General features: G+C 35.2%; 2 protein-coding genes across 2 annotated transcripts; both read right to left on the bottom strand.

Annotated features, from left to right (window-relative positions):
* Positions 1-11394: 11394 nt before the first annotated feature.
* LOC18014826 (F-box/kelch-repeat protein At4g38940) lies at positions 11395-11943 on the bottom strand. Its single transcript, XM_024154491.1, has one exon. The coding sequence runs from the start codon at positions 11941-11943 to the stop codon at positions 11395-11397; it is 549 nt and encodes a 182-aa protein (XP_024010259.1).
* A 1511-nt stretch (positions 11944-13454) lies between these two features.
* Positions 13455-15421, bottom strand: LOC18014832 (V-type proton ATPase subunit E1). The gene is made up of 6 exons (XM_006396884.2): positions 15135-15421; positions 14890-14990; positions 14394-14550; positions 14036-14232; positions 13845-13944; positions 13455-13734 (listed from the first exon to the last, which is right to left on the bottom strand). Exons 1-6 carry the CDS (start codon positions 15234-15236, stop codon positions 13699-13701), a joined length of 693 nt encoding a protein of 230 aa, XP_006396947.1. The 5' UTR covers positions 15237-15421; the 3' UTR covers positions 13455-13698.
* Positions 15422-17303: the final 1882 nt, after the last annotated feature.

The following is a 17303-nucleotide window of genomic DNA, read 5'->3' on the forward strand; positions in this document are numbered from 1 at the left end:
TAATTTATTTTTTAATCATAATATTAGAATTAGTAAACTCTTTTTAATTTATAATTTTGATAGATACGAATAAAATTGAATTTTTAAATGCTGATGTGGATGCCTTGAAAATAATATCACTTTAACTTTTATTAATAATTGAATAGTTTTAATTCATAATTTTTTATATTATTTTGTATTAACAATGTAATTTTATAATTTTAAAATTTTAAAATTTTTTTAAATTTTAGTTATTGATGTGAAATAATAAAAATGACCTTTTAAATTTTATGTCGATGTCCTTAATGGCATATAACTTCAACTTTATTTTTCTATAAATATATATTTTGTTAACAATATAATTTTAAAATTTGGAATTTTTTTAAATTTTAAATATTCATGTCGACCAATTGAATTTGTTTGGGATAAATTTGATCATTTCTACGTGGACGAATTGCGTGTTTGCACGTGGCGTCCATGGTTTTTTTTGGAGGTATGGTCCTCCTGGACCAAATTAGGACTCTTATTGAGCTTATGGCCCAATACGGCCTAAGCATCTAGTATCAGACCTCGAATTCAGCCGGATTCAGGACATCCAACACGATAGGCCACCTGTTCCTGGGTTCCTCGTATTTGACAGCGTAAGCCACGCAGTCAGGCACAAGAAGGTCGGAAACTAAGTGGTCAGGAAAAGGAGAGGTCACCTTCTCTATGTCCTAGACCTAAACTCGGTGATCCGGAATAGTCGAGATATAAGAAAGGATGACATGCAAATGTACCTGGAGGATGGAACCATTCATTTAAGACTCGGTAGCCCAGTCCCAGTAGCGAAGGTTATGGGTCATGTATGAATAAACCCGAAAGCGGGAAACCCTATTAAATTTCTCTCCATTCAACAATAGAAATTTGTCTTACTCTGATTAGATCACCCATACACTTACAACCCCATAAGATTGGCATTTAATGTGTTTCCTTAATGTGTGTCAGGTGACAGTGACCTTTCGCTGGAGCCAAGGGGAAAAGTAGAGGTCCAACAAAGAGTCATACCGCGTCAAAGCCACCGACTCAACTCGTACACTGAGAACAAAAGGGGTGCGCCAAGGGACGGTCTCGTCGCAGGCAGAACACGCCAAGGAAAGTTGGTGAGACCATCAGAAGCATGACGCCATCACAAGATTCGAACCCAGTCAAGTCGGATCATGGGCCGACCCACCCGATTGGCCGTCCATGAATCGACCCGGTATACTAACCTGGGTCAGGTAACTTCCTATAAATACTTTGCTCTTTCCTACGTGAGGGGGTTCACTTTCTCGGCCATCTTAAGAGTCACGATATCTCTTTAGATATTTGTGGTTTTTAAGTCCAGGCGTTCTACACTTTTCTGACCAACTTTCTGGTTATTTTATTTCACTTCTCCTCCACGGCGATTCCTAAACCATGGAGCATTTCCACCTTCGAATTCTTTTTTTCCTCTCTTTCCACCATAAAAAGCCCACTCTCATTAAAAGGTCCGAGCAGATCCTACCATTCTCAAGGACTTTCAGCCCGTTTTCCTCCATTTGTTTTCTGACTTCTTTATGCTCTCTGATTAGCCACTTAGTGGTCCTTTTGAGCTGTTTTCTGATTTGAGCGTCAGAGAGCATTCGGAAAACACACCTTCATCATGTTTTTTGGGATTTACGTCTTTTCTGTTTTGCAGGAGACTTGCCCTTACTCGAGGACCAAAAATCCCCTAAACATATAAAACAAAACCGTTAAAACCTCATAATTTACATTAAAAAAAATAGATTAACACCATAAATTTTTTAATATATTATTAAAACACTAATATATAAATTTAATATCATAGTAAATATAATTAATTGCATATAATTTTAATCAACAAAATACCAACACGTAGCATGGACGCAAAATCTTAGTTTATTACTAATAAAAGTTGAAGCTAAATGTTTCTCAGAGTGTCCACATAAAATTAAAAAGGGCAATTTTATTTGGTCTATGATAACACCGTATTTTGACCATTTTTATGGATCGTTTTGAAATACTTTCTCTATGTTTTTAATTGCTTTTAAGTACTTTTATTATGTTTTTCTAGTATTTGTAGTTCCAAGACCTTTTTCAGGTAACTTTGGGAAAAGCTTAACAAAATGGATAGAAAACCAGATTTCAACTCAAAGTCAAACCGTCAGAACCTCCGATTGAAGGCCTTGTCACCGTCTGATCCAGCTCAAATTTGGAGATCTTAAAGATGGAAGTATCAGCTTTCCAGCACACTTTACAGCTTGGCAATCCAACGGTTCAATCAAAAGATACGCGAAGAGCAAGATGTCCCGTAAACTAGCCGGCAAGCGTTTCCACCCGCGGCCAACAAGCCATTATCCGCGGTCACAACCAACGCGACTGCGGCCAACAGACCATTTCCCGCGGTCACGCACATCCCGACCGCGACCAGCTAATTCCGACTCCGAAGGCCCATTTCTGAAGCCCATATCATTTTTCCAGCCTTGATTCTGGAACCCTAGATCCTAGAGATGTCTTGAGCACTATAAATACATGTTTTAGGAACCCTAATTCGAGGACCTAATATGTTCTTATTATTTTAGAATACTTTTTAAGTTTTAGGTTTTAGGGAGAGAGAGATTTGTGTCTTGAACCCTTGTTCTTTCTTTTTCAATTTCGGTTTCTATTCTACTTTTTAATATTATGTTTTTGATTTCGTTCATCATGTCTGAGTAGTTTTATTGTTGGGATTAAGGGATTTTCGATGGGGATTTATATGTTCGGTGAGGATTCCATGAGCTTTTGAGCCGAATCTTAGAACTTTTTCTTCTGAATTCGTTTTTACTGCATGAGAATAGCGTCATGAACTATTATCTGATCCAGATGCTTGGTGACACGAAAGTGTTCATCCGGTGTCAGATCTAGTTTGGGAGAGCAAAACAAACATAGGAGTGCAAACCTACCTATGGGCGATTTGTGAATGCTGACGAGTCTTAAACATAATGCATCTCTTCTTTTCCAGGGCCAGAGTGGAAACCTACTGGTCAGGGTTGAGAGAGATAGTTGTCTATGATCACAACAGTGGCGTATTCATACGTCCGTGACTCCAGTTCAAAAAGTTTAAGCTAAGATCTTATCAAATTTACTCTCTAGCAATGTTTTGAATCGTTCATACCCCTGAGAAAACTTCCTTGAACCCCAGCGCCTCTTTTCTTATAGATTTACACTGATTTTCATTCAAGCTTTAGTCTAGTATCTTTACTCTTTCAATCGATTTTCATTTAAGCAATTAGGTTAGCCGTTTTTCTCATTTCTACCCGTTTTCGTTAAGTTTAGTTATTAGGTCATTTTAATTCCCGTATTTTCTCTTTAAGATTCGTTTTTACGTTTTAAACACACCACCAAAATCCTCACAAAATTCGTCTGGTTCTAGACTTCCTTACTTTATATTTCTTTCGATGGCTTTTGCAAGAAAGATCCTCATTCCCTGTGGATTCGATCCCTAAGTACTACAATCGATCAGCTGTGCACTTGCGGCTATTGATTTCATTTAGGGTAAAACTTGACAACCCTCGACACACGACCAGATCAGTCTACATCAACATTCAAAATTAAGAAATTTTACAAATTCTAATATTATTATTGAGTAAAGAAATTCTATATAAATTTTCATTGGTATACCTTAACAATGAAAATTAAAAAATTTCCAATTCTATTATTTTTTTCTCATTAAAGATAGTAAGGAAATATATATAATTTCTATTAATATTTAAGTAGAAAAATTTTAAATTTAAATTAGCTGTTTTAATTATATAAATAAATAAGAACAAACAAAATAGTAAAATTAATTTACATATGTATACACACATATTTAGAGACTCCTTTATTAGCATTCAATTTTTTATCACATAACTATAATTATTTTTAAGTTTTTTTAATGTGTGTGCAACTATTTTAATTCAAAAAAGCAAAAGAATAGAGTTAGCTTTCATTAAAAAATGAGTCATTACAACGTAAAAGAACCAATTTGGCTAAACTATCTGTTTAACTATTAGTTAAACAAAGAATATGATGAAATGATATATAGACAAAGCCACTACAAATTGCTTTAATGTCGAAAAAGAGACATTAAATCTCCAAAGGTTGGCCACGGGATTTGAGAAGAATGATAAATTTCAAGCAATTTGAAAAATATGTCAAGTGATTGATACCCGACACTTTTGATAAACGAAGTGCTGAGAATAGATAAAGAGGTTTTGTTAATAAGGCGAAGAAGACCGAAATATCCGAGGAAGATCCTTGGAATAACATGGCATCTGACAGGGGTTTAACAACCCAACTTAAACCACAAAGGTAACAATTAGTTGACCATACAGCATTTTAATACATTTGGTAAGCCTCAAAACAAGGAGGAGATACTGCAACTACTTACTGCAAAGGGGCTCTTACGGGATCTTTCAGCTTTGATTTCTACCAAATACGAGCTTGAAAGTTATATAAAATTTGAAATTACTTAATTAAAGTTACATCAGATCGTGAGTGCGTTTAATATATGTCACCGAGAAAATTACGGTTTTTATATGTTTGAAATAAACGAAAAGCATATTTACTTTGTCAGTTTTTGTTATTATTAATTTGTTTCAAAGTTAATTTGATAATCATATTTTTTCTTGGTTTCAAAACTAATTTTTTTATACGAAAGTAAGATTTGTACTTATTAGTTTGCTTTTTTATTTGTAAATTAAACTGAAAACTTGTATTGATTAAAGTAGCTAAGGACGGAGAACAGATTTCAACTACCTTAATTTTGTATTCAATAGAAAACAAATATAATGAGAATTAATTTTTTTTTTTTTTAAAAACTTATTCACTTTGGTTAGAAAAAATAAGGTATAATCATTAATAATTACTATAAATAATATGATACAAGACAAAAACTTTCATGAATTCGAAAGCAAGGATTGTGATTATTAGTTTATCTTTCAATGTACAATATTAAAAAATGTTTTTTTTTTGCCATATGTCCATAAATTTTTTTCACATAATCACATGAAATAGATAATGTGAGAAAGATATAAAAAAAATTACACTTTATATTTAGTTTGTTGGGAATAAATTTGATCATTTCTACATGGACGAATCGCGTGCTTGCACGTGGCGTTCATGGCTTTTCTGCAGATACGGCCCCCTGGGCCAAATTACGACTTGTATTGGGCTTACGATCCAATACGGTTTATGCATATAACACCAGGCTTTGAATCCAGTCGGATTCGAGAGATCCGACTTGATAGGCCACATGTTCCCATGTTCCACGTATCTGACAACGTAGGCTATGCTGTCAGGCACTAGGAGACTGGAAACTGAGGGCGAAAGAGACTGAGTTGTCAAAAGGAGGAGAGGTCACCTTCTCTATGTCCTAAGCCTAAACTCGGTGATGTGGAAAGGTCGGGATATAAGGAAATGTGATCCGCACAGGTATCCGGAGAGCAGAGTCAACCATTCAAGCAGTCTCGGCAGTCGGATCCCAGTATCGAGAAATCCAGACCAGGTATGAGTACACCAATAAGCGGAACACTATTCAAGTTTCTTTCCATTTGACAATAGGAATATGCTTTAGTCTGATTTGACCCCCCCATCTCAAGGGGATCGGCCACAGAGTATTGTTGGGTTGGCAGGGTGGCACCCCCTCTAGGAACTGACTGATGGCCAGGCCATGTGTCTTCATAGCCCCAGCTTCAGGTTACTTCGCCCACGGCAGGTGACTCAGGCATCGCGTCCTTCGTGACCTCAGGTCCCAGGTCATTTTACTCATGGTGTCTGACTCAGGCAACACATCCTTCCCTCGCGCTCACAGCCCCACGTCATTCTGTCCACGGCAGATGACTTAGGCATCGCATCCTTCATCGAAAAGGTGTCACACGCCTCAGGTCACAAGGTGACTCAGGCAACACGTCTTTCATCGATAAAGAGTTACGCGCTTCAGGCGGGATGCCCAGTCAGATACGGTTAATGAGGGGGAAAAGTGTTTGTTTCAGCAAGGATAACTTCTACATCACGGGGTAGCTTTGCTAACCCGCGAAGTGGAGGGCAAATTATTGGAGATAAATTTGATCCTTACTACGTGGATGAATCGCGTGCTTGCATGTGGCGTCCATGGCTTTTTTGCAGGTACGGCCTCCTGGGCCAAATTAGGACTCGTATTGGTGGCCTAATATGGCCTAAGTACATAGCACCGGGCCTCGAATCCAGTCAGATTTGGGAGATCCGGCACGATAGACCACCTGTTCTCGGGCTCTTTGTATTTAACAATGTATGCCAAGGAGACTGGAAACTGAGTGGTCAGGAGAAGGAGAGGTCACCTTCTCTATGTCCTAGGCCTAAGCTTGGTAATCCAGAAAGATCAGGATATAAGGAAGGGTCACCCGCATAGGTACCCGGAGAGTAGAGTCAACCATTCGAGCAGTCTCGGCAGCCCGGTCCCAATATCGAAGGATCCGGACCAAGTATGAGTAAACCCATAAGCCGGAAACACCATTCAAATTTATCTCCATTTAAAAATAGGAATATGCTTTAGTCTGACCCCCATACCATTACAAACCCATGAGATTGGCATTGAATGCGTCTTGCTTACACGTGTCAGGCGACGGCGACCTTTCATAGGAGCCAGAGGCAAAAGCAGAGGATCAGCAAGAGCCATACCGCGCCTGACCGCCGAACCAGCCTGTAAACTGAGGGCGAAAGGGACATGCCAAGGAACGGTCTCGTGGCAGGCAGAACACGCCAAAGAAAGTTGGTGACGCCATCAGAAGTGTGATGCAAGCATAAGATTCGAACCCAGTCAAACCGGGTTATGAACCGACCCACCTGACTTGCTATCCACAGGTTAATCCAGTATACTAATCCGGGTCTGGTAAAATCCTATAAATATATTGTCCTTCCAACAGGGACTTGTAATTCTTGAGCCCTAACATCCTATATTTTTCAATCACTATTCTGATCATCCCTTCACTTTCTCTCCACGGTGGTCTATAAACCATGAAGCATTTCCACCAACAAACTCTTCTTTTCTTCTCTTTCCATCGTAAAAATCCCATCACCGCTAAAGGCCCGAGTCGATTCCATCTTTCTCAGGAACGCTCGGCCCATATTCCTTCATTCGTTTTCTGATCTCTTTTTTCTCTCTGATTAGCCACTTATTGGTCCTTTTTTGTTATTCTCTGACTTGAGCATCGGAGAGCCTTCGGAAAACACACCTCCATCGTGTTTTCCAGGCTTTCATACGCTTTCTTGTTTTGCAGTAGACTTGCCCTCACGAGAGAATCAAAAATCCCCTAAATACAGCTTATGATTGCTATAGATTAGTGTAATATTATTTTTTTTGTTTTGAGTTGTTTTATATGATTCATTTACTGAATTTTTTATGTAAGTTGTATTAATTTTGACTACTTTAATCAAAACTATGCTATGATGAAAATAAATAAAAATAAAAATAACAGAAAAAATTTATCCATAGATTGAAAAAGACGATTACAATGAAGATAATTTTTTTACAAAAACCAATTTTCTCATCTATAAAATAATATTTGCTACTTTAATATTCTTTACAAATCTTTAAGAATGAGAATTGAATCATCGTCACCTAGGTTTATGATCTCATCGAATAACCATTGACAATTAACCACCACCAATATATGTCACCGGACAAAATTTTGACATCTATATATTCCAGGTAAATAAAAAGTATATTACTTTGTCGGTTTTTATTATTATTAATTTATTTCAAAGTTCATTCTTTAATCATATATTGTTTTGGTTTCAAAATTATTTTTTTCTTAAATACGAAAGATTTGTGCTTATTAGTTTACTTTTATATTTATAAATTAAATTAAAAAATTGTATTGATTAAAGTAGCTAAAGAAGAAGAATAAAATGCTCTTTTTATATTCTATAAAATATAGATAACGAGAATGAAATTAAATAAGCTAAAAAACTTATTCACTTTGGTTAAAAGAAATAAGATATAATCATTCAAAATCATTAAAAATTACCATAAATAATATGATACATGACAAAAATTGTCATGAATTAAAAGTAAAAATGTAATTATTAGTTTTTTTAATGTAGTATATTAAATAAGAAATTTTTATTGATTATACTAGTTAAGAAAGTAAAATAATTCTTATATTACTTTTTTTGTTATTTTATACAAAACGTATCAAGATGAAACTAAAATGTTGAAAAACAATGATTTTTTTTATTTGTAGAACTAAAATATACTTTTAATATTTGTATCATTATTATAATTATTAAATAGCATTTGATTACTTTGTTACACTTTTAGTTAGTTTTAGTATACTAAATTATAAATATTATATCAAATTATAAGTTTTTTAAACTGAACATATATATATTTAAAATAAGACTATGAAACTTCACAAATTAGATATAATTTTTAGGATTAAAACTGCAATTTTGTTTAGACATATTATTACTTTTAATTAATATATATAAAGTAATATCTTAGTAAATATAATTGATTGTATAATTTTTTATCAAAATAGTATTTAAAAACATACCCACACCTAGTGTGGATGAAAAATTTAGTCATATAAATAATAGGAAAAATTGAAATGTTTAATGCAATTTACTAAAAAGAAAAGATAAACCCAGGTCCATAACATTCTTAGCCCAAACCAAATCTTAATTTGAGAGTTTGTTTGCTACAACGATTGATATTCTTTTTTGGTTCTGATCTAAACCATTTAAAAACAAGTTCTCATCGTTAATAATATTTATTCACGAAGACGAGAGGGTCCTAGTTTGTTTTACGAATTAGATGACTACAACTTTGTCTTATAGAACTGTGTCGTCATTGTTATTGTTGGCTACGGTAAGGATGATGTACGCCATTTATCTGTTGTCTTCAGTTAATTCTATTGAGCTGAATGCTTCTTATTGGTGGTTTATTTGCATACACTGTCATTAGTTCATATTGGCGGTATGTCATCAGCCATGGCCATGCTAATGGTTGGAGGTTGCCATGTTCCGCTACCAAAGTTTGATGATGCTGAAACAGCCCTTCAAGTTTTGGAGCAATGATGGCTGGTCTAGTTTTGTGTCAACAGGTAAAAAGTTACGTGAAAAAAAAAAAAAAAAAATTCCTCAGGAGTAGTAAATATTGTTTTTAGATAGCTAAGAATCTGAACTCAATTTTTGGCAAAATTGATCATCATAGAATCGTATTAGCCCCTAAACTCTTTTGTTTATAACTCAGTAAGTCACTGACGTCCTAACCGAACATGAGAACCAAACATTAGTGAATCCCTTTTACAAGTCTTAAGGTTTTGTGATCCTGATCATCTTGCACGGAACCTGAAAAATTGAATGCTTACTCTATGCTTTGATCTTTTTGTATGTGTTTTAGGCTTTGCTGATGATGAACATTTGTGCCTCAGCTGAAACCAATATGTATCTCAGTGCCCTATAGAGAGGTCAAAAAAACCACTAAGTCAACTGAAGTTTCCAAAGTGAAGAAGTAAGAAGAATTATGTTTTCAATTCTCATTAGACAAAGTTAAGGACTGTGTTTCGACGAAATTCATGTTTTTTTTTTTTTAAGGAGTTCAAGCAAGCTATGGCAACGTTTTTGGTTGATGAATATACCATAATAGAAGGTTTGGCTTAAGAGCCAACGATCCTAATCACCCAAAAGTTCTCTACTTCAATTTCCCTTAACTACCATATCAATGTGCTATATGGTAGATATTGGAATCAAAGAACAAGTTGCAGAGATTAATTATGATGTGTAATTAAAAGCTCTATGTTCTGTGACAAAAATAAAATAAAAAGATTCTAGCTCCTACTCCACTCATAACGAGTAATTATTGAGAGAGGTTTTATTAGATTGGGACTTTGAAACCTCTCGACTTTTTCCTTATATATATAGTTCATGCACTACAAAAATCCATTACCAAACATTACGGATTTTTTCACAAAGCACTCAAATCCGAGTAATTTTATTTTATTTAACCAATTCAACAAACTTGTAACCGCAAAATAAAAGTGTTTTAGGATATTTAAAACAAAACCGAACTATATATCGTGCTGTATCGCGTGAAGAGAAGGCCATGGATTCTCCTCACCAAAACCATCCACTAAGGTCTTCGAGTCTGAAACAAAAATGACGTTTGGATAATCTTTCATTCATTAGGCAGCAATTTGGCCAAATAACGACCTACGGATCTGTGAACAAAAATATTGTGCGAATCCGAGAACTAAGGTAAGAAAGTAAAACTAGAAAAGTGACTGTCTGATACAGTCACATACCACTGGGAGTACTTATACGGAATACATAGTTATTTTTTGCTTAGTTTTCCACTGATCTGTTTTTTTCTTTTGTAAAAGATTGTTCTGTTTTTTTTTTTTTTTGATAAAGGAAAAGACTGTTTTGCATGAACTATATATCAAGTCTATCATGTGAAAAAAGATATTTGACAATTTTCATAGGAAAAAAAAGTACATATAAAATTTGGACTTCAGCTCTCCGATCAAAATTAAAGAATTAGAAAGCATACATATTGTTTCAATTCTTTGAATATATCATAAAGCTGGACACACCTAGTAAACCATAATCTTGTATTATACCAATTAGTCAAATAGCAGCTCTAATCAAGTAAATGTAATTAATTTTGTTTATCAGACTAGACCAGACTAATTTTTATTTGTTCATCAATCAAGAGAAACTAGTATATATGTAAATTACAAGTTGAAATAAAGTAAAAACTCCGAATCTATAAGTCATATATTCCTTTTTTCACTCTAAACTCTTTTGTTCCTGAACTCCGAATCTATAAATCAAGAGAAACTATACTATTCATTTCACTCTAAACTCTTTTGTTCGTTTTAACTTACGTTCTCATCGAACATGAGAAGCAAACAATAGTGGTTTGTGATCCTGTTGGTCTTGTACGTTGTAAGTTTTGTACAGTTTCCCTCAAACTTCTCTTTCCCTTCTCTATTATATCAATTTGATAAGAGCAGAGAGAAAATCTCAACTTACTGCTAAGGGAATCAAAGAACAAGTTGCAGAGATTAATTATCATGAGTAATTAATTAAAAATTATGTTATGTGAAAAAAAACAAAGATAAAAGTAGATTTTAGCTACATCACTCATAATTAAAAATAATATTGAGAGAGGTTTTATAAGATTGGGACTCTGAAACCTCTCGACGTTGTCCTTGAATATATTCATACACTAAGAAATTCATTCCCAAATATATTATGGATTTTTATCAAAACACTTAAATTTGAATGTTATTATTTAAAAGTAAGGAATTCAGCAAACTTCCACCCACAAATTTAAATAGTAAAAACAACACAAATCTAAGTAAGGAATTGGGTGGAAACTTGTCTGCATCAAACCATAACAGCTAAGCATTTCACAATGCCAGAACCCATTTGCTCCTCCTCCATCACAATGTCGCACATCTCCACTTTACCCCAAATCTCTCCTCCTTGGCGTTTTTCCAAAGCAATCTCCGCACACCAAATATCCACTGTTACCTTCTCCGCATCATGATCTTTTTCAAAGAACATAGCCAATTTCCCATCGTAACTCCACGTGGACGACCAATATGAACACCACGTATTCTTGCTCACCAATTCTTCCACACCTTTCACCACTCTCCAGCGCCTCTGATTTGGATCATATGCTCTTAACTTTTTCTCGTAACCATCATAATAGTACAATACATCGTCAACGACACACGCATTCTGCCAATACTTAGAATTCAGCACCTTCTCCAATTCCCATCTACTTTCCTTTGGCTCATAAACAAAGCTACCATGACAATCTCTCATGTAAATCTTATCCTCCATCACCACAGAAGTGAACAAGCCCATTAGCTTCACGTCAGGCTTTTTAATCTCAGGCTCCCACATTTGAGTTTCTGTATCCAACACCATGATTTCCTCCGAATCGATTACGTAAATCTTACCGTTGATGATTTCAGCGACCGTATTATATTTCATGCACATAGGAGTGTTAGAGATGCGCTGCACCGTGTGAGATCTACAGTCGATGCTTAACGCACCTAATATAAATTCCCTATTATACATTCCTCCCACCACATATATCTTGGAGCCCACGGCAATGTACATTCCAAAGGAAGGCATAAGAGGAAGCGACTGGATAATGACCAACCGGTTGCTGTTGGCTCTCCGGCAGAGAATACACAAACGTTAGACACCGGTTTTTGAGCTGTAGAGGACAGCATATAGACAGTGTTCGGAGCAACCTAAGGAGGATCGTCTCTTGTCTAGCTCAGGCGAAGCAACGAGTGATTGGAAACTCTTTGAAACAAGAGAGATTATCGGATAATAGCTTCTCGGCACACGTGCCACGATATCCACGATGAGGTCATACGGAAGTGACATCTACATAGTTAGGCCCAAATCAAGAATCACCGAGCTATAGAGGAGACCACAAATCCTTCCTTCATTCCTAATTATCTAGAGTGGAATCAATCTCGATCTTCTTCAGCTTTGGTTTGTGACCTAGCTCTCTCTATCGACTAGGTTTTCTCAAACCAACTCTTAATAAAACAAAGTAAATAGGAATAATTAGAATATATATAACCAAATTCACTAAAAAGAGAGGCTAAACACAAGTCCATAACATTCTTAGCCCAAACAAAAATACTCTAACAAAATCTTTATTCGAGTTTGTTTGCTACAACGATCGATTTTTTTTTTTCTTGTTTTCTGATACCAATCTTAATTAACGAAGACGATAAGGTTAGTGTTTATTTTCACGAATTGTAGACTGAAGAAGCAATAGGCAGAAAAGTTTGATTTTGTTGGCATATTGTGTGGACTCACTCACGTCTACAAAGTCTCTACTTCAGGGTTTTTGGTATGTTTCTTGGTTCCTCTTTGATCTCATTAATATCAAATTAATGGACTAGCATAAGGAGTTCGGGTGTTTGTGAAGTTGAATTGCTCGTCCATGTTCTCAAAGAGTTGAGATTTCCTCAACGTCAATCTGTTGTTCTGTGTTGTTGCTATACTACCGCCATTCACATCACCAATAATCTGGTATGATAAAACCAAACACATTGACATTGGTTGTGATGTTGCAAATGAAAGGATTAATTAAGAATGGACTGATCAACTCTAATTGGCAACACAATTTTTTCATATATCTTTTTGTGTTTACCAAACCATTGTTTCTTACTCAGTTCAACTCTAATTGGCAAGACAGATATTTCCTATATCTTTTACCCATTTTGAAAGATTCTGGTTTGCTTGGTTAAGGAGTGAGAATCATCTGTAGATAAAGAAATATTGTGAAAAATGTTCAAATCAGATGAATAAGAGAAAACAACTAATTCTTCATCTCGACTAGTCAACTAATAAGAACCTAAAATCAACAAATATAACTATATAAGCATAAATCTTTAGAAGAAAAGAAGGAGAAAAAAAAAGAAGTCTCTTTTCGATTCTTTATTTATTTTTATAACCATGATAATAACACTCAGAGGAAGGAGGAAAAAATACATACGAAAAACCGAAGAGTTCGATAGGGTTTTTGGCATCAAAGTATAAAGTTTTTGCAGAACACAAAGAATCACAACAAAGAGAAATCTTTCCCAAATGGGTTATATAACCAAACACAAACCGGTTTGAATCACATCTCTCTCTCTCTCTCTCTTTCATTCATTAGGCAGCAACTTGGCCGAACAACGACCTACGGATCTGTTGTGAACAAAAAAAAACTGAGTGAATCAGAGAACCAATGTAAAAAAAATCAAAACTAGAACAGTGACTGATAAATCACAGAAAGCAAAAAAAAAATAGTTTCATACCACTGGAAGTTTCATACGGAAGGCCACATCAAGACGCGCATCAAGAGTGTTCTCGCACACAATTTTCCCATCACGAGAAGCTAACACAACACCTCCAGCACTATTAACAAGTTCAAAATACATGTAGCTATATCAAGCATGATCGAAACAACGATAAATCCTTTTCTGTGTATGAGAAAGATGAATTTTACCAGTGGAGATCATGTGAATCATGAGATTTAGGAGGACCCGGAAGGAAAATTTCTGTGTCTACAGCAACCTCTGGTGCATGAACCTTTGCTTTACCAGCATACTCCTCCTTTGCGTCATCGAGAACAGATTCAACGAAGCCCAAGTCCTCTTTACGACAACGCAACAACACAGATGGTTCTTTCAACCGAAGCAAACACTGCAACAATACAAGACAGAATCTTTAACAGAGCAAAAGGTTTTGGAAATAGCATAATCATTTGGATAAAGACCACAAAAGAATGAGTTTGCCAAAGCAATAGCACAATCATTTGAACGTATCACGTATGAGGGAGACTCTGTTTTGTTTGAAGTACCAACCTGAACAATCAGAGCCTTAAGAAGCTGTTTGTAGGCATTCGCATCACTACTCACGTTCAGAAGATCCTTTGCTGCTTTGTCTTTCATAGCATTGACAATATCATCCTGCGCTTGAAGAACTTTGATCCTTGAAGCATTTAGCTGCATCGAGTAATCACTGAAAAAGCATGTATGACATTGTTATTTTTGCTGAAGTTCTCCACTGCCAAATATTGAGTTAGAACAATTACTCAAATGACAGCTTTAATCAAGTTAAATATCTCTAATTTGGTCTACCAGACTAAATTAGACTAATCTTTGTTCATCAATCAAGAGAAACTATGCAAATTACAAGTTAAAAATCAAGTAAAAACTCTGAATCTGTAAATCATATACTTCTATGTTTCAAAGGTCAGAGATATCGTAATCCAGAACAGAAGGTGATCCTACTAAAACTAAATGTAGATCAAGGAGTGAAATCAGAAACTAAGCGATCGGTTAAGCAAATAAAACTCACATCTTCTTGCGCACGTCAGCTTGCTTCTCCTTCTTCTCATAATCTTGCCTGATCTTCTTCTTCTCCGCCTCAACTAGCTGCAGTTTCTCGATGTTGAATTCCTACAGATTTTCAAATAACCAGATCGATAATAGTCAGACGAGAAAAAAACACCACCTTTTATGACCATTGTATACCAAAATCGAATCGCCATTGAAATAGAGAGGAGATCAGAAGATCTCGAAACAGAACACTAAGAAACGTACTTCTTCAGCGGAGACCGAGATCTCGTTTGCCTTCTCCTCCGCCTCTTGGCGGATAAATCTCACCATCTGCTGGATCTGCCTCGACACATCTCCGTCATTCATCTTTACCGGAAATCGGCGATCGCCGTTTGATCAAAGGTCGCCGAGATTTGGAGAAAATCGAGAATTCTGTGGCGCAGGAAGATTGGAGAGAGAGAGACGTAGATCGGATTTTCGCAACGTGGGGATGACTGATTTGAAGTTGTCTGTTTGTAAGACTATAAGCAAAAAACAGCATACAGTTTTTTCTAGTGATTAAGAGAAACGACAAGGCGTCCTAAGTTGTTTCTGGGCCGGCCACTTCAGGGGCCAAGACCCATTGTATAAAACGTTATCTCAACTGACGATTTAAAATCGACATATGTATTATAAGTTTAACAAAATTTATACATTAGCTTCAACAAATCTCCTCAGTAGAATTTCAAAAATGTCTGTATTTAAAAATAATAATTATTATTATCTGACTTAAAACTTTTACATGAAAAGTAATATGATTAGTAATTAACGGGAATGTGAACGAGTTACAAAAGTAGTTGTGACTAGGATTTCTTGCATGCCAATCTCAATTCATTTTGGATGGTATTTGAACGGTAAAGTAGAACGAATGAAATTTCTGTTTTTGAAACTCAATGAAATTATCAAAACTTGGTGTTGTGTTACCGCAAATTTTTATTTGTTTTATGGCTGAAACATGTCTGTTTGAAATGACAAACTAAGCTTAAATCCATATTGAAAATACATAAGATCAACAATCTATTATATAAAGAGTCAGTATGTTTCACAAGAACTTGACACCATCAGCTCTCCTCTTTATGACACATCAACATTAATAAAAAAACAAAAAAAAATTAACTACTTCATTAATCGACCTCGATTTTCAATTTTTTTTAGATTATCTAGAAACATAAATATTCTTCCAAAAAAGAAACCATATAGAATTTCAATAGAAATTGATATGACTACTCTAATCATAATTGATGACTCTATTCTGTACACGTATATAATTTTCTCTAATCCCTCAGAATAACAAAATTTTAGCCTCTTTAGAAAAATATAAGTGTTTTACTCCTTAATAATTGAAGACATAATCGAAAGAAGGATTAGTGATAACGAGCAGTGGATATGATGGTGATGGCGATCAGGAACTTTGTTGCAATGGGTAAGGCAGACGATATGAATCGAGCAGTGACTAAGAGGAGGATGTGGGATCGAGATGGATATGAGGTGAATGAAGGAATAATGCATACGAAGGCCAAGAGGAGGAAGATGAGTACCAAGGTTTCCATCACAAAACATAAAACAGTGAAATCTCAGTTACTTTTTCTACAACCTTTATAAGTTACAAATCTCTAAGACTAATCTTAGTTTTGAACGTTTTGATTGGCTATATCCTTTTTTCTGTTTTCTTTTCGAGGTGTTGTTAAAGTTCTAAAATGGAGAATTTATATTCTATACATATCAAGAAAAAAAAAATCTACAATTTATGTGCTTTTGATTTTTCTTAAATTTTTATGATATCGATTAAGTCTCGCTAATTTTTCATTTAACGTTATTTCCTGAATGTAAACAGCTTAAGAAAAGATAACTATGGTCTATGAATATCTGTCAAGTTGTTTTATTGTTTTGAGCAATCGTTTGAAATATGTTTATATGAAGGTTGTTCAAGGGATTAATAGCAAAGCTTAAATCACAATGGGCATTACCAAGGAGTAACTTCAGGGTTTCATCACCACTTGTAAAAATTCTATGCCTAATTTATGTGGTTTATGATAGTAACACGTAATAATCTTACCTTGTCAATCATTTCAAAATTTGTCTCAGGTAATCATCACCTATACGTGGTGTTACATGTTGAATTATTCGGTACAAAAAGAGAATCAAGAACTATGGTTACTTTGATGCTTTAAAAAGCTTGCTAAGACTATATTAACCATCAATCTCAAGGCTGTCATGGCATCGTTTATACAAACATGGAGGACGAGAAATTCTGACTAAAGTAACTTAATAAAGATAGCATGGTGGTAGTTTTTTTTTATATACCCTATCGGTTGATTCGGTCGGCTCCTGGTAAGAACACACCGAAATGTTATAGTGTGGACTGGTTACCACACTGTCTATCCGAGTTTGAAT

Source organism: Eutrema salsugineum, unplaced genomic scaffold (genome assembly GCF_000478725.1).
Source record: "Eutrema salsugineum unplaced genomic scaffold, Eutsalg1_0 scaffold_3, whole genome shotgun sequence".
Lineage (NCBI taxonomy): Eukaryota > Viridiplantae > Streptophyta > Magnoliopsida > Brassicales > Brassicaceae > Eutrema > Eutrema salsugineum.

Excerpts from the sequence above, each read along its gene's own strand:
- LOC18014826 (XM_024154491.1), bottom strand. The coding sequence starts at position 11,943 with ATGGTGTTGGATACAGAAACTCAAATGTGGGAGCCTGAGATTAAAAAG.
- LOC18014832 (XM_006396884.2), bottom strand. The coding sequence starts at position 15,236 with ATGAATGACGGAGATGTGTCGAGGCAGATCCAGCAGATGGTGAGATTT. Across the intron at positions 14,991-15,134 it reads TCTCGGTCTCCGCTGAAGAA|GAATTCAACATCGAGAAACT; the intron begins GTACGTTTCTTA and ends GAAAATCTGTAG. Across the intron at positions 14,233-14,393 it reads TTAAGGCTCTGATTGTTCAG|TGTTTGCTTCGGTTGAAAGA; the intron begins GTTGGTACTTCA and ends GTATTGTTGCAG.